Source organism: Oryctolagus cuniculus, chromosome 7 (genome assembly GCF_051225735.1).
Source record: "Oryctolagus cuniculus isolate XC-2025 breed Fujian yellow rabbit chromosome 7, ASM5122573v1, whole genome shotgun sequence".
NCBI lineage: Eukaryota > Metazoa > Chordata > Mammalia > Lagomorpha > Leporidae > Oryctolagus > Oryctolagus cuniculus.
Genome location: NC_142873.1, coordinates 31,122,529 through 31,146,670, shown reverse-complemented (window position 1 = coordinate 31,146,670; position 24,142 = coordinate 31,122,529). Strand labels below are relative to the sequence as shown.

The following is a 24,142-nucleotide window of genomic DNA, read 5'->3' as shown; positions in this document are numbered from 1 at the left end:
AAGTTATGACCTAAAACCACTCCGGGAGTTAACACTCCTACATTTTCATCCTGCTGGTATCTTTTCATCAGTCTAATCACATGCTCACATCTCTTCAATCCATTCAGAAAATAAGTAAAATTTTTTCTCAGTAACAAAATATTCTCTTATTTTCATACTTTGTTAAAAAGTTGTTTATTTTGAAGGCAGAGTTAGAGAATTTTCTATCCACTGGCTCATGGTCCAAGTAGCCGCAATGGCCAAGGCTAGACCAGAGTGAAGCCAGGAGCCTGGAAGTCTGCCCGATCTCCCATGTGGGTGCAGGGGCCCAAGGATTGTGGCCATCTTCCACTGTGTCCCCAGGCTCATTAACAGGGCGCTGAATCAGAAGCAGCGCAGCCAGGACTTGAATTGGTGCTTGTATGGGATGCTGGTGGCACAGGCCATAGCCTAACCTACCGTGCCACACACTTGCCCCTATTTTTATACTTTCTAATCTCTCGTCATCATCCAGATGGGCATAGTACACATCTGTGGCTCATTTTTGCTATCTTCTTGATGTCCAGGGTCTTTTCAGAAGCCAGATCTGCGGGGTGGGAGAGAGGCAGTTAACTTGCTGCCTGTGATACCTTGGAGGCAAAGAAGCAAGCATGGTGTGTCCAGGGTTTAGTGGTCCAAAAGGACAGTTTCAGAGGGGCTGTCACCCTTCCACCTTCCCTTCTCCCTCCCTCTCATACACACTCACACACATATGCATGCGTACACACACTGGACATTGGCTGTATTATAGGCTTCTGCAGTGATGCACAGCAGTGTTCTGAAACACCTGTGTGTTTCCAGTGGCTGAGTTCTTGGGAACTGTTCCACTTGGAAAAGTCAGAAACCGACCCCGACAACTGCTGTGTAACCTATAGTCCAGCCAGTACTGATCACCACTCTGCCTCCTTGGCAGCCAACAGCTGAAGAAGAAATTGAGTGAGACACTTGGAGTGATCCCTGACCCTGTCTTGAAGCCAGGTATCTTGTAAGACTGACCCAAGGACGAGTTGGAGTTGTCAGGGTCAGAGCTGTGGGTTGTGAACATTCATCACCTTCAGCTCCAGCTCGAGCAGCAGCTCGTGGCCGCACCCTGGAGGTGGGTACCAGACTGTCGAGGACTGTGTGCAGTGTTCAGAGCGGCCCGGGCAGCGCAGGTCTGGCTTCTGCCTCGGGTGCCTCAAGCCTGGGCTCCTGTCTCACGATGCTTTAATGTTTTGGCTGTAACAGCTGCCCTCTTTTTCTAAATATAACACAGCTGTTATAGACTAATTAACAAATAGTTAAATGTTCCTTTTATTGCCCCAAATCTATCCTGGAGAGAGGGACTAACTCAGATATTAAGAGTAAGTCATGGAGGGGCCGGTGCTGTGGAGTAGTGGGTAAAGCCACTGCCTGCAGTGTTGGCATCTCATATGGGTTCCAGTTTGAATTCCGGCTGTTCCACTTCCGATCTCTGCTGTGGCCTGGGATAGCAGTAGGAGATGGCCCAAGTCCTTGGGCCCCTGCACCCACGTTGGAGACCTGGAAGAAGCTTCTGGCTCCAGGCTTCAGATCAGCAGAGCTCCAGCTGTTGTGGCCAATTGGGGAGTGAACCAGTGGACAGAGGACCTCTCTCTGCTTCTCCTTCTCTCTCTCTCTAACTCTGACTTTCAAAGAAATAAATAAATCTTAAAAAAAAAAAAAAAAAGTAAGGCATGAGGCCAGTGTTGCAGTGTAGTAGGTTATGCTGCCACCTGCAACACCAGCATCCCATATGGGTACCGGTTCCTGTCCAGCTCCCCGCTAATGCGTCTGGGAGAGGGTAAGGCATAACCTGTCTCAGACTGAGCACAAATAGTCTTGGTATAGAAAACAGGGATCTCTGTCCCCTATCAGATGGCTGCAAGCCCAGGGCCACTGCTGCACAGATAAGTACAGGGAGAAAGTAAGTTCCATCGACTCAGTAAGTTCTGCTGGACTGCAGCATCTAGCCCTTGCTGTGGGCAAAGGCACGTACGTATCCACATTAGAACATGAGGTAAATGGTCAGAGGCAGAAAGAAATCAGACAGTTCCTGCGTGATTTCTGGATAGTACATTGCCCGTTATTTATGCTCCCTGCCTAAGCCTTCTGATTCCTCGGGGTTCCTCTCTAAAGGAGGTGATTGTATTTCCCCCACCTATGTCAGCACCACCGCCCACAATGTGATGCTGTTTTCTTCAGTTGTAACACCACACAGATAACACTGCAGACAGGTGGGGGAAACTGAGAGATCGGAAGCCACTAGAGGACTCGGTGGAGTTAAGGAGTCGTCAGTCATTCTTTGGCAAGAGAAGAAAACGGAAGTGGTGTTTGTCCCCACTGGCACAGGCTGCTGATGGAGCCAGGAAAGGGCATGTGAACTCTGTATGTGCTGCTCCATTTTGCTGTGAACCTAAAACTGCTCCTAAAAATACATTTTAAAGTATTTTTAAGAAGCATTTGTCAAGGCCGGCACCGCAGCTCACTAGGCTAATCCTCTGCCTGCAGCGCTGGCACCCCGGGTTCTAGTCCCGGTCGCTCCTCTTCCAACTCTCTGCTGGGGCCCCGGGAAGGCAGTGGAGAATTACTTCCCCTATCCAAGGTGATTTTGCAGAGAATTTTGGTGTTGAATATTGTTATTCAGAAGTAGGGCAAACCGGAAAGGAAACAAAGAAAATATTCTACAGAGGAAGACTTAACAAGTCCTGCCACTTCCAAGATTCCACAGGGGAGGACCCCAGAAAGCTAGGACCTGTGACTCGCCTACCCACTCAGGAAGGGGAAGATGCCCATCCGCGGCGGGGGGAGTTTCGTGTCCTGAGTTTGTTCTGAGTCTCAGAATAATGAAAATCTGCCATTCATCCTCTTTGACTTTATTATAGAATGGAAAATATAAGTCTGTTGATTGATCAATAAATACATGGATAGATAATAGCATTCATTAGGTCTTCTTTAAAGACTGGGTTTAGAGTATCTTGGCCATGGTGAGAAGTAGGTCATTTAACAATACTCCATGAAAGTAACAGCCTTGGAGGAATTTCTGAAAAATGCCTGGATAGATACACCTGATGACTTCAGTATGCCCACTCCCCCAGTTCTGCAACAGCCTACTCCTCCCTGCTGGAGAAAAGGGGAGAAGGCAGAGGCACCCAGAAAAAGCCCACGGACCACAAGTCCAAGTACAGAGTCCACATAGTCCACAGCTGTACACATCCCAAAACCATATTGAATCAGGTAAACAAAACTACCTAAATATACTTCTAGTTGCTTATAAATATTATAATCCTAAACACTTAATCTTTTTAAAATGTCATCCAGAAACTTCAAGTTAAATATATTTTAGATTTTTTTTTTTGGAGGGGGGATTGGTTTTTAACCTTTTCTGCTCCCAGGGGCCCATTATCCCTGACAGACCTGTTAATGAACAAACAGGCTCTACCCGTGCTGTGGCCCAGGCCATGAACCTCCCTGAGACGGTTTCCCTCTGGGAGAGGCTGCCTGGTGTGTGATTTGCAGTATTTCAGAATGGTGTCAGGTGGCTCCTAATTCCCGTCCCTGTCCCTGCTCAGGAAAATGCTTTCTGAGGGAAACGCATGCGGCTCTGTGTATCACATTCTCCTGAAACACTGAGCAAGTTCGTGCTTTGGGAACTCTTGTGGAGATTGTGCTTTGAATTCTTCCCAGTGAATCCACTTGCCTTGGGCCTTTGGTTCCTTTAGGTCTGACCTAGATCTGATTATCTGCCATGCCCCTCCTAGCTATGTAATAAAGCCTCACGGACCCATTCGTCTAATACTGACCACTCTGAACTCTCCCTCCCCCTGAGCCACAGGCTGGCTCCGCTCCTCTCAGCCCCATGGCCAGGTCCTGGAATTCAGCCACGATTCTGGCTTTACTTACTCACTTTGAAGCCTTGGACTTTCCTCCTAGGCCTCCCTAACTTCTGTGTCCCTTTTGCCCAACCCACAAGCACAGTATGGCTCTGCCCCTCCCCGCAGTGACACTGCTGGCTGAGCGCAGCCGGTTTCCTTTGGAGACTGGGATCACCCCCCCGTCCCAGGGCCTGCATACTTTGTGTGTGGTGTGCTCCCTCTGCCCTGCCTCTACCCTCAGAAGACTAGGGATTCTGTGAACCCGAGTCAGCCAGGCAGTCCCTCTCACCGCAGCACCTGGGGCACTTTCCTGGGAGAGGGTCCCCTCTGGGCTGAATTTATGTGGTGATGTGAGACTCCACCTGGCCCCAGGGGCGAATCATCCTCAAAGAATTATTTCATCTTTGTGCAAACAGGCCAGTAGCACAGAGGGTACATAATTTTTAACAGAGAAGCTCACTTGTGCTCCCTTAGACTTTATGAGCACCAATGCTATTTATTGCCTTCCCACCCGACTCTGTTGCCTTCTGCTTTCTCACCCCGTCCCTTCTCAAGAGTCCTGGGTGTACAGAACTCACAATTCCTGTGCAGCACCTTCAACACCTCCCACCTAAGTGGTTATCATCTCAAGGTTCCCACTTGGTAACAGAGATTCCTGTAAAACAAGAGTAACCCCCCTCACAGTTAAAGACAAGGCCAGCGGCTCCGCTTCCACCGCACCCCAGATACTGTGTTCCGTGTCCGATGCTTCCCAAGATGTCTTCCTGGAATCCACACAGTCGCCCTGTGAGGGAGGCCACTGAATCCTGTCTCTCTACATAGGAAATGACTACAGAACTGCACGTTACAGATAATGGAATTGAGAGGCACACACACTCACTTGCCCCGAACACGCAGCCAGTAAGTGGCAGCCCGGGATCAGAACTTGGGACCTCACCACACCCACGTTTGCACTCTTCTCCATGTCACGGTTGTGCTGAAGTGAAAGGAAGTTTGGGAACTGCCTAATGGAGTGTCCGTCACCATTAGATGTAACCGGTCAGTACGTGCTTCCTGCCTTCTCTGCATGGCCACTTCGCGTCACCCACCAGACAGGAGACAGAAGGCGCTCCAGGCTGAACACATTTCCGGAGCATCCTGTGATGCATCCATGTCTGCGTGTGTCTCTCTCAGGCATTTCGGGATGGGACGCTCAGAGTTAACTCTAAACAGACTTAGCAAGCTCTCACTGTATCAGAGCGCTGTGCATCCTTCCCCTGTCCCGACTGCACATACTGAGGTCATCCCCCTGGTTGCTCAGCTCTTTGCAGACTCAGCAGCTCCTCCCTCGAGAGAACCCAGGAACACTGGTGCTAGGTGGCCCTTGTCTTACAGACCTTAACCCGCTCCTCCAGGAGCAGCGATTTGTGGAAGACCACACAGCTGAGTGGGGGCAGCACCTGTGACCCTGACTGGGGTCACTCAGGGAAGCAGGCTCAGGGGTGGTGCTTCCTGTCTGCCAAGAACAGCTTGGCTGAGGCTCTGCACAGCCACACTGCTGCCACCTAGAGTCTAAGGTCCTGAACTCCAGTCTTGTGTCCTGCCCGGGGAAGAGCTGAGGTGCAGCAGTGTGCTACGTCGTCATGTGGGACTCCCAGTGCCTTCTGGGTCACAGCAACCTCCATTCTGGAGCATAACACAGGCACCTTGGCAGCTGGGAAGCTCAGTGAGGAAAGCAGAGATGGCCAGCAGCCCTAAGAGTGGTCTTCCCACAACTGGAAGACCCAGGACTGAGGGATTTAAGCAAACAAGTGGCCAGAAGTCCCGCCTGCCAGTGTCCACAAGGTCCCCTCTGGGTGGCTTTAAGCCTGCCACTGTACAGCAATTCACAGCTAATGAGCCTGGGTTTAGTGGGAGCGGGTGGGGGCGCTCCTCAGAAATGCCTCTCGGGTCCTCGGAACGTATGGAAGGGAGATTCTCTTTCCCCACTCCCACTTCCACCTCTCTCAGCTGCATTAAGGCAAATTTGAATTCCTGGATATGCAAAATATGGCCCCAGCTGCCAAACACCCCCTGAGACTTAGCTCCCATGGTCACCCAACCTCAAAGGAGCTGTGCCTAACTTCTGGTTGGAAATACCACCCCCATGCTGGTGCCACAGTTCTCTCATCACTGCCTGGGAGGTTTTATTAGAACCTGCCCAGGTCTTTCTCCCTAACGGAGCACAGGAAAGACACACCAGCATTATTGCCCGCAGAGCCTGGGAGGGTCCTTTTACACGGTGTTTGTGTAGTGTCAAACACACCTCGGCTTAAAAACAAGGGGGAACTGAGTCCCTTTGTGAAATGCAGTCCTTCTAGACCAATTCAGATCAACTCCCATCACATCCCAGCTGGGCTGCGGTCAGCCAGTGGGGACCTGGGTGGTCCCAGGGTTCTTCCCTGGAGCCCAGCTGCAGGCAGTCAGGGGCGCCTTCCCCAGCCCTTGGGTTCCAAGCCAATTTGCAGTGCTGGAGAGGGCCTACCTGGTGACCGAGCCTGGAGGTAAAGGCCTCATGGCCCTGTCCTATGTCTGTGCTTACTGCTGATGGGGAACATGGTCCCTTAGAAAACCAGACAAGGGGCCGGCACGGTGGCGCAGGTTAAAGCCCTGGCTTGAACCATATGGGTGCCAGTTCTAGTCCCGGCTGCTCCTCTTCCGATCCAGCTCTCTGCTGTGGCCTGGGAAAGCAGCAGAAGATGGCCCAAGTCCTTGGGCCCCTGCACCCACATGGGAGACCTGGAAGAGGCTCCTGGCTCCTTATTGGCACAGCTCCAGCTGTTGTAGCCATCTGGGGAGTGAACCAGTGGATGGAAGACCTCTCTCTCTGTCTCTACCTCTCTCTGTAACTCTGTCTTTCAAATAAATATAGAGGGAAAAAAAAAAAAAACAGACAAGTGCTAGGAAAGAAATTACACAGAACAGAGAGGGAAAACCTCGATCACCCTCAATCGGAGGAAGAAATGCCACCCAGTAGTGAGGGCAGTCTGCCCCGTGGCATCAGCACACACCGGGACCCAGAAGAGCCATGTGGGATTCAGTCACCACGAAGGAACCAAGTCCCAGGCCTCGGGACCAATCACTGCCTTCTGCCACATAGCAAAAGGACCGTGTCTCATCAGGAGCAACCGAGACCCCAAGGAAAACCCCGCAGATGTCATTCCTTTGTGGAATAGCTGCCTAGGAGCCGGCACAGCAAGGCGGCCTTGGAATCCAGCACTGCTGACCAAGGCACGGAGGGTCCTGGGTCCTGGGCTCAGCTCCTCAGCCGCCGGAAGGGCAGTGGAGGGGGTGACGGTGGCTTCCTCAGTCACCGCAGCAATCGTTCCACGCCCAGACTTCTGCTGCTGCTTCATCTTGAGGGAGAGGAGGCATAAAGCCCCTCTTCCTCCACACGGCGTCTCGGCGTGGGCCACTGCGCCCCAGCAGCCAAGTCCGCGAGGGCACTTCACACCCACTGGGAGCTACACGCAGAAGAATGCAAATGCAGATTTGTGGTCCACTTTGTTGTTACTGTTTTTCCTACCTCTGTAGTCAAGAGGACACCAAGGATCAGAGCAGGAGGTGGTCTTGGAGACCATTCAATCCAACTCCCTCTCCCATTTTACAGAGAGGGGGTGACCGGATGTTCCAGAGGACGTGTGCACACAGCTAGGGCTGAGCCAGGAACCCAGGTTGCACTCTGTCCAGTCTCTCTCCTACCTCACACTGACCCAGAGTCGCCATAACCTAACTTGCTCTTGGCGGCGTGCTGGCACTGGAACATCGCGTAGAGAGTGTTCAGTGAGGCTTCCCTATGTGACGGCATTCTCTCCAGTAGACACTATCAGCCAGTGCTCGCCACCACAGTCCCATCCGGTCTCAGGAATGCTGTGCTGTGCCCTAACCAGAGGGCTTTCGAAGCCCTGGAAATGAAACACCTGGTGCCTGCCCCTTCCTCCTGTCTTTTGTAGTGGTTTCTCCCCTCTTTCCAAATGCCCCATGTCTGCCAGCAGGGATGGGGGCAGCACGGGCCCTCCCTTCAGCACCAGCAGGCAGGGCCACGGACAGCCGGGTCCTAACGAGGACAGGGTGTGGAGGCTCCCAGGTGCTCGCTGCCCCACCATTCCGCCTAGAACCGATTGCCCCCACACTGCCTGTTTCAACATGCTGCAGCCCTGGACGTGAACTTGACGATGTTAAGAAGCACCGTGCTGCCCTCCACAGGTTGTGAAGAGGAGGCAATGACTCATGGGATGGCTTCCCTCCAAGCTCGGCCTCTCTGGCTTCCCCCAGCCGCCCCCAACCTCTCTGGCCCCACCTCCCAACAGGCAACAGCCACACCTCCCTCTGCTCTTCGACGCACAGTAGAAGCCTCAGAGACGCCCCCGTGTGGTCCCACAGCAGACACTGGCGCCCCAGGCTGGAGACTATATCCAGTTCTCCCGGTGGCTGCGTCCCAGATGTTGCTGCTTCTCTGCATTGGCTCACTGGACGCAGTGAGGAGCTGGCAGGGCCCGGCACAGGCAGCATCTCCGACTGCAGCCCCGGCCCGCCCCGAGGCCCTCACTTCTGTTCTGCGGCTAAAATGTTCCCTTCTGCGATGCTCCGCAGCTGCAGCCTGTGACTCGCAAGCGTTCTGCTGCCTCGGCGGCCCCCTGAGCCAGCCCCTGGGACAGTCCGTGCCGCGAACAAGACCCCTGGCAAGGCCTCTTCCCCAAATAAGTTGAGTTTGGCTTCCGCCTCGATGGCTTTGGCCAAACTGGCTGCGTAACTGTCCAAGGACTTGTGTACTTCGGCTTTCACATGAAGAATCGAGTTCTTGGCAGCCTCTGGGGAAGAGAGCAGGAGAAGGGTTAGCTGAGGAGCCAGGAACAGCGACTTGCCTGGGCTGTGCCTGCTGCGGCTGCAGTGCCCAGAGACGGGAGGCAAGCAGAGGGCCAGGGCACGGCTTTGAAGTCAGGTTCCCGACACGAAAATTCTGGACTCCCCAACTTCCCACCTGCGAAAGCTGAGACTCTGACCTAGCTTTAGTCTCTGCCTCTGGCAGATACCTCTTATTTCATGGGGCTACCGAGATGGTTCATTCTAAGTTGCTTAGCCTTGGCCTGGCCCACAGACAAGGCTTGATAAACACTCTCTATGAATGTTGATTCCAAGTGGTTACAGCTGGCCCAGGGCTTTGCTCCAAGTCATGGGGAACCTCAGGGTGGGGCAGGGACACGGACGGTTCCTACCCAGGATCTGTGCCCCTGACAGCTCAAGCGAACAGGAAAGAGGAGGGCATGGCTCTTCTACCTCACACCTCCTGTCCTAACATTAGTAACCTGTCTCTGTTCTCTGGACATTTCTGGAGAAGAATTCATCCCGCCCTGACATTTTCTGCAGAGTAACAATTTGCACCCTGTTCTCCAGGGACACCCTGGTCTCCGGCCTGCCACTCAGTCTTGGGGGCGGGGCGATGTCACCCACTGGTGCTTTGCTTCCTCACTGCCTGAGGGTGCTTTCAGAGCCACCAGCCCATGAGGCAGGCATGATGGGGCGAGCGCAGGCCCACGTCGGGGGCAGGGAGGAGACGCACGTCCACTTTTTCCGGGAAAAAGTAGCATAAAGCCCATGGGGCTGCTGGTCCAAGCGCCATCCTTGAACCCGCTTTCGGCGAAGCAGATGATTTGGTAGCAACCTTTGTCCTCCGTGACTACCTCGCTGATCTTTCTGAACTCCTGGGTGAGGGTCGTAAAAATGACATGATTCGGTATGAGCCTCGCACTGACGGGCCATGCTTACTGTCTTCAACAACTTGCATCCCCAGACCCCTGGCCTCCTCCACCACATCCACGGCCTGCTCGTGTTGACGGCTGTCTCCACTGGGTGAGACTCGGGGGGAGAGCTGACATCCTTGGGCAGCCTGGACAATGACTCTGTCACCCTTTTAATCGACAGGTCCAGATGGGAAAACCACCCCAAACCCAAGGGGCAAGAAGGGGGCTGGGAGTTGAGCTTGGCGGAACTCACTTTCCTTGGAGGACCCACGTGTCCTCAGCACCTTCCCAGCAATAGACAAGGCGGCAGCAACTGCTCCCAGGAAGCAGCGGTGCTCATAGGGCCACCGATTCAGAGATCTGGGCTGTGCCATGCGTATGTGTCTGTGCCTACATGTCTATGTGTATTCGACAGCTGTCCTAGAGTTAAGTGTCTAAGGACTCAAGGGAGACCAGCAGGGTTGGCAGAGGTCAGAGGGCAAAGGTGACGGAACCCTGGTATGTTCTGGGATGGGGCTAGGGCTGACCTGAGATATTTTCTTTGTCCCCTGTGTTTTCTTGAAGCGAGCAGTCTCTGAGACCCACCTTTGATTTGTTCCACTTCATCCTCAAACGTCACTGAGCTCCTCCTCTTGGGCGGGCAAGTGCAGTGGGAGGGGGGGTTATCATCAGATGGGTAGTCTTCAAGCAGCATCACATCCGTTCCTGCAGCACAGGGCACAGTGTGCACAGATAACCAGCAACACGAAATCCTCCCACCTGCCTCCTCCCCTCTTCCTTCGCCCCTCTCTCAACATACCCAATCCCTGTCTCCACCTCCTCAAGCCCACTGGCAGGTGCAGCTAACTGCCCTGAAGTGCTTGTCCGAGAGACTCCTCGGCCATCATCCCACCAAAAACAAATGGGGCCACATCATCCCATGGGTTAGGTGTCATGACTCACACGACACAGGAGTGTCATCCCTGCCAGCCCTGGGGTGGAAGGGAAGCAGAGTGCCATTAAAAGGCACCTTGTCTTTGGAGTGAGTCTTCTTACAGTCTGAATTCCTATCACCATGGTTAAAATGCAGGTAAAGATTTAGCACAGTGTGAAAATGAAGGCAGAATCAGGGAACGCCTACAAGTTCTAGAGCTGGGCAGAGCTCAGGGTGGTGGGGTGGGGACAGAGGGCAGGGAAGGCAGCAAGGGCTCAGACTGGACTTGGCACTCAATGATGCCCCCTAGTCTGGCACTGGACGGGGATAAGTTTCCAGTTTTCAATCCATCAAGACCTCCGTGCCTAAGAAACTAGGAAGAACAGGAAGCCTGGAACTCCTCATTGCTGTTTCAAAACACATGGCAAGGGTGTTATTCTCTTGCCTACAGAAGAAACGTCAGAATATTCCGGTTAAGCACACAGGCTCAAGGGGGGCAGACCTAGGACCACTGGCAGGTTACTGAATTCTTCAGTATTCTCCCACGTCTGTAAATTGGGGGTCATCCTTCGGTCTACCTCAGAGATCTGCTGCGAGGATTATGAACTGAAGAGTGCAGCAATCTGGCACACACAGAGGCTGAACCAATGAATTCCTCACCAACACAGACACAGCCAGGAGATGGCGGGGTTGTAAATCACAGGTCTGTGTGACCCCAAAGCCCATGTTGCTCTGCTTACATTCCCCTTGCTGCTTACTCTAAGTTGTTTCTTTCCTTTATTTATTTATTTATATTTACTTGAAAGGCAAAGACAGGGAGAGACAAAGATAGAAACAGAGAGAAGCCGCCCAAACCCTGGCCGCACTCCCTACATACACACAACAGCTATAGCTGAGCAAGGCAGAAGCCAGGAGCCTTGTACTCAACCCAGGTCTCCTGCATGGGTGGCAGGGGCCCACTCACTTGAGCCAGGGCGCCCAGCTGGGGCTTGACCCCAGGCCCTGGGTCGGATGCTGGGATCCCCAGGTGCAGCTTAACTGCTGAGCCAAACACCTGCCCCACTCTTCCATCAAGTTGCCTCACACGAACCGGAAGCGGAAATCCATAGGACCCCGGGGCCTGTGTCGGCCAGCGGCCACAGTAACTGCGGAACAGCTCGCGGCCGGTCTCGCGCTGCAACGTCCCCAAAGCTGCACTTCGAGCTGTGCACGAAGACCACCGCCATCGCTTCCGCTCCGCCCCACTTCAAGGAAGAGGAAACCGTGGCCGGAAACGCTGAGGCGGCGCCCGGAAGTCCCGCCCAGGGCGCTCTCCCCGCGTCCGTCCGTGCCTGAGAGGCCGGCAGGGCGTGCAAGTTACCTGAGTCCTGAGAGCAGCTGAAGCCAGTGTCGCCGGTGCTGCTGCTGTGCCCCAGGGGCTGGCCGCCCGCCATGAGCGCCGTGAGGTGCGGGGACAGGCCCAGGTCTGAAAGGCAAAGTTGGCGTTGAGGGCGCCATCACGCAGCCGGGCGGCCCGGGGCTTGCTCTGCCATTTCCGTCTGCACGGAAGCCCTGGCCGCCCACCTCCTGTTCTCAGTTGGCCCCGCCAAGAGCCGCTCTCGACCCCTGAAGGACTGGAGGCCTGAGCTGCTGTCTCCCGCTTTGCGTCACGTTTCTGTCCATTGTGTCAGGACTCACTGCAGGGGACACTGCCCCCACCGTGCCCCACGCCGGCAAGGCAGGCGGGCGGGCGGGCAAATCCGCAGTGCACAGTGTGGTGAGGGGATCTTCCAGCCAGAGTGGGGGATTGAACCCCCAGTCTAACTCCTTCACATCCGAGACCCTGCTTGAATACCAGGACAGGAGGTTTTCAGAGGCCTGGACCCCCAAGGGTAGGGAACTGTGGGAAGCTGGAAGGCAGATGGGTGAGGACAATGAAGCTGCCCGTGCTTTGAGGCCTCAGGAACCAGAGACCCAGGAGGCTGTCCCCAGGCAGCAGGCTGAAACAGTGTGGGAAGCAGCTGGACCCCTGCTCTGCTCTGCCCCAGGCTGGGCCTCGGGCACCCACCACCCAATGTTGGCACAAGTGGACAGAGTGAACCGGGGGCGCCGGTTTGGGAGGCGCCAGGAATGGCCAAGGACAGGAGCGACTCGGTAAAAAGGAAGGAGCAGTCTGAAGATTCAACACTGGGGCACTCAGCTTGGAGAAGGCTGCCCTACGAAAACCAACCAGCCCCAGAGAAAAGAGCTGCGGGTGCTGCTGCGAGTGAGGTGCCCCCCCCTTGGCCCACCCCAGGCAGGAAGGCCTCCGCCCCCAGGGCTTCCCTGCACCTCATCATCAAAGGTGAAGAGACAGCACTGAAGGAAAAGGATCGTGTGAAACACAGAGACTGGAAAAAAGAAAAGATACGTGGATCCCAGAGACAATGCAGGGAACTTAAGAAAGGAAATATATATATAACTGGTATCCTCAGAAAGCTGAGAAAAACAATAAATCCATTAAAAAAAAGAGCTAGAGACGATAAAAAAAGGAATATGGAGATAATACAAGGTTCTTCAGAATTAACACACCTCAGAACGTGAACTCAGATCTCACAAGGAAGATGTGCAGCCCGCAGGTTTATTAATTAACATGGCCTGAACACATTCCCCAGAGCGCATGTGTTAGAACCTTAATCTCCGGCTCAGGAAATGCAGTCTGACAAAAGCCAGTTAGGCCATGGGGGCTGCTGAGGGCAGGCCAGAGCTCCCTGCAGGCTCCATGCCTGGCCCCCTGCTGAACACAGCCAGGTCTTGCAGGGGAACGGGTCGTCTGTGGCCCCAGTCCTCCCTTCTATGAATGGGTTCCTGTTATCACAGCTTTTGGGGCAGCTGTCATCAGAGTGCCCTTCTACCTCCTACCATGGGCTGGGAAAGCCACAGAAGATGGTACTTGGGCCCCTGCCACTCATGTGGGAGATCTGGATGAAATTCCTGGCTCCTGACTTCGGCCTGGTCCCATTCTAGCTGTTGGGGGCATCTGAAGGAATGAACCAGGATGGAAGATGTCTCTCTATCTCTCCCTCTCTCTTTCACATAAATAAATCTTCAAAAAACAAAAAAAGTCCTCTCATATTTTTAGGAATCTCACTTTATGCAAGGGCATTGCTCTCTGCTGTGGGTTGCAGTAAGGGGCTGGGACCAGAAAAGACCCACATGTCACACAACCGTGCCCTCCAGGATCTCTGCATGTGAACATGACTGTGTTCAGCAGGAGGACTGATGTGGGCCGTGGAGCACGCAGAGCGCCATCCCCTGCCAACCGGGATGGCGGAAGCCACAGTGGGTTTTGGATACCATCTCTGAGGCTGTGGCAAAAGCCAGGAACGTGTCTTGGTCTCCTCCAGTGGGGGGGAGCCTTTGAGCCAGACCAGTGCGGCTCTGGAAACAGAGCAGCCAGAGGGCACCTCTCTGTTCTCATACCAGCCAGTGTTTCCCACTGGCAAGTGGGCAGAGTTAGCTGGAGGTTTTGCACACAACAATAGCAGATCTGCTGGACTGGGCCCACTCCAACCTTGCAAAAAAGGAGGGGAAAAGTACAAAGGGAGGCCCCTGGGATCAGGGTGTGACTCCCCAAAAGCATGGGCGTGTGCGTGTGTGTGTGTGTGTGTGTGTGCTTGCGCTTGCCTTTTAGAAGCTCTTAAGGACAAGGGCAAGCACTCTGAAGTAACCAGGAGACCTCCAGGTGCCATCAGGAAAGGAACTTCCAAAGGCCAGGGAGGAAAATTCAGACTCTAGGATGTTCTACTCTCAGTCCAGGCCAGACCCCTCAGGGAAGGGCCTGGAACGAGCCACCTTTGCCAGGGTGAGTCCGCGTCCTCCTCCCCAGGCCCAGAAGCTCAAGCACAGCCCCTGGGGGCCCAGCATGTGGGTGGACCTCTCTTCCTTCCCCACAGGCCCAGGCTGCCCACTGTGACTGGAGGAACAGGCGCTGGCTGGGGTCTCCAGGCCTGGAGAAGATCTGCTCGTGGAGGAACTACTCTCCTTTTCTCCCGAAGGTCTCTTCTCTGTCCCCATCACGAGGCACCCCTGGTCAGCTTTGGACTTGTGGTTTAGTATCCCAAGACAAATGTTAACCTTTAAGTTCACGTTTCAGCACTAATAGCCAATGTCCGACACTGCAGGGCCAACCTCTCCACCATGAAATAAAACTGCTGGGCCATCTCCAGGTAGCCCCACGTCTCCATTCCCAAGCAAGTCCTCCCTCCCCATGGGAATCTTCTGATTAGACCTCCCAAGCCCAGTGACAGCTGACACCCCAGAATAAGCCTCAGACTGGGCGCGTCTTCAGTTTGGGGCGAACAGAATGAGAACACCAAAACCCACCGATCATGGCTGAAAGCTGCTATGTACAAAATAAACACTGTCATATGCTGATGAACTCCCGGCACCCGAGTCGGCTGGGAAGCTCCAGCTATTTGAGGAATTCCGTGTCTGCCTCTGCTCGCGAGCACTGTTTTAGGAAAGTTTGGAATTTCATTTACTGGTTTCCTTGGTTAAAACTTTCCAGGTACCCACATAAATGGAGGGGAACTACCCCAGCCAGAGCCTCCAGGTCATTTCATGCTGACTTTGGACGGGATTCAGTCATCTTTCTTACACTGTGGGGTGGGGAGGGGTGGTGCAAGGAAGCGCCTTGATGGCAGGGAAATGGATGTGGGTTTAGGAGTCTGCTACAGGTCAAAGCCATTCCCACAGAGGGCGGGGCATAGGTCTGGTCAGGCCTGGCTCACACATAGGGGACCAGGGACGTGAGTTGGAGGCCAGGTTCTTCTCCATCAGAGAGGCAGCTGATGCTCCCAGCATGCACAGCACAGGGCGCAGGGCTGGGGGGGGGGGGGGCACCGCGAAATGCTGCTATTCCCAGACTCATCCTGATGCGGCTGGCCTCCTCCTGGGACCAGGACCTTCAGGGCAGAAGAGCAGGGACCCCTTCGGCTTCCATTCCTACGGAAGGCCAAGGACTCAGATCCATCATCCCACAAGCTCTTCCGCCCAAGGCATCCCACAAGCCTGCTTTTCCCTAAATGATGAGGCCACCCACCAGCTGCCTTGGCCTTGCCCACCTAAGCACGGCTGCTGTCCCTGTCTGTTCTCACAGCCTCTTCTAAGAAGACCACATGGAAAATCTCGGCCCTCAAGCAGAGGTTCTGTCTACCCTCTCCACCTTCATTCTTGTTCCTCATTTTTCTTTCTTTCCTTATTCTTAACTTCATTGGAATAGAAGACATCCATTGTCTATTTGCCTGGAAGACAAGTCATTTGTAAAAATATCTGAACAAGCAAGTTCATCAGTGAAATGAAGCCAAATTGGTTCATGAGTTACAATGGGAATTTGCAAGTGGCAAGAGGTAGGCATTTCAGTGGTTACAATACTGGGAAACAGACTTTTTCCCCCTCTCTTATAATCAAATCAAAAGTCCCAGACTACTTTCCTGTCTCTCAAGAAATAACACCCTGTGAATCCACTTCAGTTTCATTAACACGGGGGAAGAGTCCCCTGTGGTTACTGCCAGGGAGCATTCCCCAGGAGTCATAACTTCGTCCACTTTTCTTGACACAGAAGCCAGAAGACCTCGCAATTGCATGAAGAGGACAAATGAACTAGAATGGTTTGAAGACTTGCCCAAAGTCACCCCACAAAAATACAAGAACTGTAGTCTGAATCTCTTCTCCAATGGCTGGGCCAGATGATGGCTGCCCTCAAACTTGACCCTGACAATCCAGCTGCCTGTGAACAATCCAGTAATGACCCCCGGGGGGCGGGGCGGGCGGGCGGGAAGATGTGCCAGTGTATGCTAATCATGGGGTGAAGGTTGCAGGGGGATCGGGACTCTGCGGAGTCTCTGAGCTTCCTCCTCAGTTGCATTTGTGAATTATGACAGAAAAGTTAGAGGCTGATCCTACAGCGGAGCAAGTGGACAGACTGTACCTTAACTGAGAGATCCAGGGTAAGACAGACTGACATGTGCGCACCCCAGCACGGAGCACTAAGAACACCTCACTCAGGGGGCCTTTTTGCCAGAAAGTGCATGACACAAATCTAATCTGGAGACAGCAGCAGATAACCTAATCGGAGGGCATTCTTCGAAACTCTTGGCAAGCAAGCACGCTGCACAAATGCCAACGCCACAAAAGACAAGAAAAGCATGAAGACCTGGCAAGGTCTGAAGAAGGCAAAGGGAGACAGTCAACTAACAATAACGTGGGGCCCTGAACAGAAAGGGGGCATTAATGGGAAAATGGGTGAAATCGGAACCAAGGCTGCCGTCACTATCCCTGCTCCAATGTTAACATCTTGCGTTTGAACACCACTGTTAACACTGCAGGCAGCTGGATGTCTGAAAATTCTCTGTGCTATTTTTCCAACTCTGCTGTAAATCTAAAAATTATTGCAACTCATCTAACCACCTAGTGAGGCTAACTCTTTGGGTCCCATCAAAGGTGCTGGGGTTGAACTCGGAAACCTGTGCAGGCTGGATCAGTTGCCAGGCAGAGGGCCAGCCTTGCACGCACAAGACAGCGGTGCTCCCACAGAGGGCCGGGGCTTGATACCAACACCGCCGGAGCTACCAGAGACCTTGCTGACCTGTGAGGACAGGCTGGAAGAGCAGCAGAGGTAGACAGGGAGTTCTGACAAGGGAACACACTGAGAGGACAGGGCTGGCCAAGAAGAGAAGGCAGTCTGAACAAACACTCAAATTCCTTCTCTCAAAACCAGTGGGCTGTGGGGAGCAACCCGGACTGGACTGAGTTACTGGAATTAAGACTTATTCTATGCATCTGCTCTCCCACAATATGGCGCTGGGAGAGGAGAAAACAGCTTCTACGCAGCTGCCTCTTGCCAACTTGAGTGATGACCTCCAGGAGCTGATCCTGCTCCTGATTGGAGGAGAGCAGCGTACTCGGCGTGTGGGCAGCCGAGTTGGGATTGGCGGAGGAGGACTATAAAGGAGGAGAGAGACGGCATGCACCAGGAACATCTAAGGGGAACATCTGAGGGAACACCTGTGCAGTCCCCGAGAGAGCCGGCCGGCGGTGTGCCGCTCCCCCGCGGAAGTGGGGAATGTGGCAGGGGGAACCGCCCTTCCACGGAGGTGGAAGGGTCGGTAGCCAACCCGGGAAGAACCAGCAGCAAACCCGGGGAGGGCCGAGCAGACGAAAGAACAGCGCAGGGTCCTGTGTCGTTCCTCCACGAAGACGGGGAGCGACAGTGGGCCATGGCTGGGGTCTCAGGAAACCCACTGCTGAGCTGCGGTGTGCCCTGCTTAATTCTTCAGGGAGCTGTGCTGGCCTCCCCATCAGCATGGCCGTGAGCTGCAGAGGGATGGGAAGCTGCTTGGGAATCCCAGTGGAGAGTCTGGGACACTCCTTCCTCAAAGGAAACCTGTTCTTCCAGCCTGCAGGCCACAGGCAGCCCACGAACTCACAAGAGGACTCCATTCCGCACCTGTGTCGGGGGGGGTCCCTCACCTGTGTCGGGGGGGGTCCCTCACCTGTGTCGGGGGGGTCCCTCACCTGTGTCGGGGGGGTCCCTCACCTGTGTCGGGGGGGGGTCCCTCACCTGTGTCGGGGGGGGTCCCTCACCTGTGTCGGGGGGGGTCCCTCACCTGTGTCAGGGGGGGGGGGTCCCTCCCCAGCGAGAGCCCAAGTTACCTGTGATCCTGTTGGAAATGCTGAAGAGCCTGGAAGTCCTCTGTCGCTGCACAAAAGGCTCCCGGTAATACCGGTCCCCAAAACACATGCCCAGGAGTTCTTTGCGAACCGTCTTGTTCCACAGTCCGTAGATCAGGGGATGGCAGATGGCACTGGTGAAGGACAGCCACGTGGCCCAGGTCTCCAGGGTCGGGGAGACATAGTTCTTGCCCCAGAGAGCCTCGGAGGTGATGACAACCATGTAGGGACCCCAGGTGACCATGAAGGCACCGATGACCACCAGGATGGTGATGAGGGCTTTGCACTGGTTGGCTGAGTAGACCACACCCTGAAAGGCGTTCCTCCTGCTGCCCGAAGAGGAGGTGGAGGTGCTGGAGTTCTTCCGTCCGTTCCTCTGGGCATCCTCCTCCACAATGACCACCGTGCCACAGTGCACCTTGCGTGCCTTGACCCTGGCCACGCGGAAGATGAAGCCATAGCACACCAGCATGACCACAAAGGGGAACAGGGCACACCAGATCTGCCAGAAGGCGGTGTAGCCGGGCTCCCTGTGCCAGGCGGCCACACACATCCACTTGAAGTCATCAAACTCCACGGATGACCAGCCAAACAGGGGCGGCAGGCAGCCAATGAGGGAGTGAAGCCAGATGTAGACGAGTGCCATCACGGCCCGGTTCCCGGTGATCTTCATGGGGTACACCATCGGGTACAGGACGGCATAGTAGCTAGAAAAGGGGTGTCGGGAGACAAGAGAGCAGAGTCAAAAGGGGCGAGAACATCCCAGGATGGTCACCTGCTGCTTTCCTGTCTGGGGGCTCTGCTGAATGTTCCGAAAGCAGCCACTTCTCCCAGCTGTCACCAGACATGTCACAGACTGTACCGTGTTTCACAGATGCATAGGGTTCTCCACCAGTCAAGAGCTGGACACCAGCAAGGACGTGGTGCTCAGATGGCCCTGGTTCCCAGTCGCCACCTCAGAGTCCACTTAGCGGGGGTGTGGCCAGTCCTGCTATGTCTACATCACGCATTGGGCCACCTCAGCTCTGCTCTTGCTGACACTAACCCATTTGGGTCGGTTTTCAGAGGGATCATCGACTCAGAATGATGTCGAAGGACCATGGGGTTCATCATCTCCATGGCCATTTACTGCAATGTGCCCAGCATCATGCTATGGCCTGGAAATACAGGTGAGCAGATATGGAGAGACAGACACCCTGGCGGGGGGGAAGAGCCTGGAGTGGGAGGGGCTGCACAGCATCCTCCTCGGAGGTGTATCATTCTCAGTTCACATGTGCTGACACCAAAGCAGACAGAGGGCGCCAAAATAACCTGTCCCAGATACACGGCCCAATCAAGATATAAACCCAGGCAATTTGGGGCCGGCATTCTGGTGTAGCGAGTTAAGCCACTGCCTGGGATGCCAGCATCCCACATGAGTGCAGATTCGAGTCCCGGCTGCTCCACTTCTGATCCAGCTCCCTGCTAACACACCTGGGAAGGCAACAGAAGATGGCTCAAGTGTTTGGGCCCCTGCCACCCATGTGGGAGACCTGGATGGAGTTCCAGGCTCCTGGCTTTGGTCTTGCCCAGACCTGTTGTGGCCATTTGGAGGGGGTAAACCACCAGATGGAAGATCTCCATTTCCTCTCTCTCTCTCTCTCTCTCTCTCTCTCTAAAAATACAACAAAAGACCAGGCAGTTTGACTCTGGTCTGGGATGCACCTGCCCAGCAATTCCTTGCAAGACGTACAGTTTCTGAGAACATGTGCTGGGGGTGGTCCCCAGTCACTGGGCGTTGTTACAGAGCAGGGAGTCCAGCAGGGCTACTGATTCACACTGATGGGCCTCTGGGCCAGACAAGGAAGTCAGAGCAGGCCTCCTGGAGAAGGTAGCACTCAAGACCTGAATCTTGGAAGGTTGCAGGCAGTGGCCCAAGACCAGTCCAGACAGAAAGGTGGCATGGGTGAACCATGGGGACATAGAGAGCGGCTCACCCAGACTGAAGCATGCAGTGCAAGGTTTGGGGGGCAGGGAGAAGCCAGACGGTGGCAGGAGCTGGGGTGCCCAGAGCCTTGCAGGCCTAGCAAAGGACTGACCCTGGAAATGGGCAGAGGACCCTGGGGCAGAAAGTAACCCAGCACCCTCCCCATCCACCCACTGCATCCTACGTTAGTGCCGTTTGCACAAACAGGCCTGTCCCATGAAGGCAACATGCAAAGGGACACGAGAGACCACGCTGATGGTTCAGGCAGGGTGTTGGAAAACCAGTGGGGCTACACCTCACTCGTCACCTGGGCAGCGTCTCCTCCGCCGGGACCTTCCTGAATCGCCTTCGGGCCCCAGAGCTAAACCACCACACGCTGAGCCAGGGACACCTGGGGCTGCTGAGCCATGAGCCCAGGCCGAGATCTAGCCAGGAAAGAGGGTGTTTTGGGGTGTGGGGCCCAAGCTGAGGATCCCAGCGTGGTCCTGTGTGGACAGTAGGATGTCTACACAGTGACCGGGGGAAGGTGATCTTGTCTACATTCCTATTCCCATTTGCATATCGCAAGGACCACTGTCCTTTGAAAGAATATGGCAGGTGCTGCAGCCTCAGAACCTCAGGGGGCGTGTGGCTGGGTGGGGAGGCCAGGCCTGGTGACCCATGGCCATCCTGGCTCCTCCCGCCAACCCTGCCTGGCCATCATAAAAGTAACTGTGGTTAATCAGCTGTGCTTTCCATATTTCCTCGGGCCCTTCCCAGCAGCCAGCTATTACCAGGACTTTGCAACAAGATTTTGCCGTCACTGCAGCCAGTGGCATTCCCTCACGCACCGAGTGGAACCGACAGTGATTTCTCCCCTCCGAGTCTGTGGTTCCAATGGGATGCCCGGGCGGTGGAACGGGTGCTGGCTCCACTCAGATCAGTCTCCAAGAGTCTCCAGGCCCCACTGACCACAGCCCTGCCCAGGTACAGCCTCAGCCTCCAGGGGCCACTCGGTTTTCAGTTCTTTGGTTGGGGTATGGGGTCAGGTTGATAGGCATTGAAGTACATGAATCCACACGTCCGTCGAGACACAGAACACGTGCACAGCTCGCCACCAAAGCTTGGGGCCATGTGTTCTGCACCTCAGAGCCAAGGCTCCCTTTCTAAACCGAAGCCGCAATGAGGGCTCCTTTACAGGTTCAAAGAGAAATAGAACAAAAGCAGCTCCGCCTCCCTGCGGGTTCGCACAGGCCAGGAGAGGGCTTTGGTTTTGCTTCCTGCACTTCCAGACACCTCTAAGCCCTTGATCTTTCCTCTAACAGCCCTGAGACACGAGCCCACGCATGACCCTGACCCCAGAGGAGGCGTTCATGGAGTCACGTGTACATGCACAGCTGTAACGCACACAGGGTCTCCGGGTGCTCTCTCTCCTACCCAGACCAGCCGCTCTGATGGCAACCCCTGGGTTTTTTACGAGATGCCTTTGCTAAAAGCACGAAGTCCGAGCAAACCACAGCTACCCTGAGGTGAACACAGGTTGTTATACTGAACATCTCCTAAAGGCCCGAGTGATAACCAGTGGTCTTCTCGCCGTAACTAGCGGTCCTCCCACCATAACTAGCAGTCTTCCCGCTGTAACTAGTAGCCTTCCCGCCATAACTAGCAGTCCTCCTACCATAACTAGCAGTCCTCCCACTGTAACTAGTAGTCCTGCCATAACTAGCAGTCCTCTCGCTGTAGTTAGTCCTCCCACTATAACTAGCGATCCTGCTCTAACTAGCAGTCCTCCCACTGTAACTAGCAGTCCTCCTGCTGTAACTAATCTTCCCCTCCCACTATAACTAGCCTTGTCACCATAACTAGCAGTCCTCCCGCCTTAACTAGTGGCCCTCCCACTGTAACTAGCAATCCTCTAGCTGTAACTAGCAGCCCTCCCGCTGTAACTAGGAGTCTTCCTGCTATAACTAGTCCTCCTCTCCCACTATAACTAGTCCTCCCGCTGTAACTAGCCATCCATTGTTACAGCAATTCTCACCCATCAAAAGGCCATATTCAGAATGCGATGTTCTGACAGCACAGCGCGGACTGAGAACAAGTGAGCCATTTCAAATGCACCTGGCAGCCTAGCAGCTTCACAGCCAAACTGGAGCTGCCCACGGGTTAGCTGCCCACGGGTTAGCTGCCCACAGGTTAGAGTTCCCCAGTGGGTCCTACTCCCACTCGGCTGGTTTAGGACATTGGCATTCAAATGCTGACTTTCGCTCCGGTCAGCCTGCTGTTTATGCTCTGCCTGTGCTCTCTCTGCATGAAGCTATGAGAGACTCTCTGCGCTCATCTGTCCAAGAGTTTGCTGGACTTCCTCAGCCAGGGATCTCAGACAGGAATAATTCTATCTACCAGTGTCTATAGATGTTCAGGGTTGCACAGCTGGGGTGGAGTTCTCGTCTTCTAGGGTGCAGCTATGCATCTGACCGCTCCGATCCACAGAGCAGTATCTGGTGCAAAACGTCAGCAGGGTGAGGTCGCGCCCTGAGTTCAGAGCAGACAGGCTGGTGCTGCCGCTGACCAACAGCATTGCCCCTGACGACACTGGGGAGTGACTCAGAGGCCAGCCCTTACATCTCGGAGCTCAGGCAGCTCCTGGCCAAGCTATGTGACCTGGGGCAAGTTCGCTTAAACCTCATTTCGCTCATCTGCAAAACGGGGACTAATAGTTTGCTGTGTGGGTTAGCGAGGATGTTGGGAAACAGCTTAGTGCAGTGCCTGGCACATGACAAGCACGTGATGCTGGCTTTGCTGTTTTCCATTTCTGCTTTCTTAATAACGTTCCCACCTCTTTCCTCCATTGCCAGCCTCTGTTAGTACCTCTCTCTTCATTTATCTTTCACTACTGACTTTCCTTCCTCTCTCTCTTTCTCATGCACACATATGCACAAAGTTACACCTTTAGGTTTCCAACCTAGAGGGCAAACCTGTGAGCTCCAAAAATGGCTAAGATCCAGCAAAATTAATTCCCTGAAACTAAGGAGGCAGGGGAAGAATGTACAAATATCTAGTCCAGTGAAGATTATTTTTATGAGCATCAAAATAGTAGCTGGTCCAATTTGCCAAATGAATGACTAGTATTCAAAAAGTAAATTGTATTTGCCATTAAAATATCTGAAGACATCAAATTTCACAGCATCTGGATAATTTGGTCATAAAGGATCTGGCCAAAGCACTGTGAATCCATCTGGTTGTGTTTGCAGGGGGAAATGGAATGATTTTCCAAAGATCTCCAGGCCTTGATTACCTGCAGCAGTCTTTGTCTCCCTGCAGCTCTCCTGTGTGGCCTGAGGGGTGTGGATTGCAGTCCCAGTGTCCAGCCAGTTCCCCAGGCTCCAGCTGTCTCAGACACAGTACCTTAAACATGTGGCATCTTACATAAATGCTATGGTCCTCAGCCACATGCCTACCTCCACTACTCTTGCACGGGGACTCTCCTAGCAAGTATATCCATTCCACCCAGCTACGTCTGCCCAGCACCAACCTCGGTACCAGGTGCTCAGCCACCGTCCAGCACATGAATAAATGGAGGCTGCCCTTCCCACCGCTATCACCCTGCATCCTGCTCGCTGTGTAGGACGTACTGCAAATGCTACCTGTTCTCTGAGGCATCCCCTGCCCCAACTATCTGGCAGTTGTGGCCGTGGAGCTGTCTATGGATTGACAACAGCAAACACAGGCTGGCCTCTGTGGCTCAGAGTCTGTGTCCTGTTCACGCTTCTATCCTACCGGCCCCCAGGTTTCAGCACAGCACTGCTCACAGGGCAGACCCCCAGCAAATATTCCCGATGTCAAGGTAAACGCTTCTGGGAAGACGCATTGGGGTGGCGTGAACTGAGGCTCTCTGTCTGCTTGCTGGTGCAAGCTCTCGTCCTGCTGACCTGACCCCAGACCT

At 54.2% G+C, this 24,142-nt stretch overlaps 1 protein-coding gene across 9 annotated transcripts in view; it reads right to left on the bottom strand.

The window, feature by feature from the left end:
• Positions 1-2,875: 2,875 nt before the first annotated feature.
• The window catches only part of GPR161 (G protein-coupled receptor 161), a 56,265-nt gene continuing 34,998 nt past the window's right edge, over positions 2,876-24,142 (bottom strand). For 6 of the 9 annotated variants that reach the window (XM_089299618.1, XM_089299623.1, XM_089299619.1 and 3 more), the window contains exons 3-6: positions 18,237-18,961; positions 11,653-12,027; positions 10,235-10,354; positions 4,364-8,719 (exon numbers count right to left, since the gene is read on the bottom strand). In XM_089299618.1, the coding sequence (XP_089155744.1) occupies positions 8,454-8,719; positions 10,235-10,354; positions 11,653-12,027; positions 18,237-18,961 (1,486 nt within the window). In that variant the 3' untranslated portion in view covers positions 4,364-8,453. Of the gene's footprint in view, positions 8,720-10,234; positions 10,355-11,652; positions 12,028-18,236; positions 18,962-24,142 lie in introns of all 9 variants that reach the window. The other 3 variants (XM_051857154.3, XM_051857157.3, XM_051857155.3) reach the window with 1 other exon arrangement.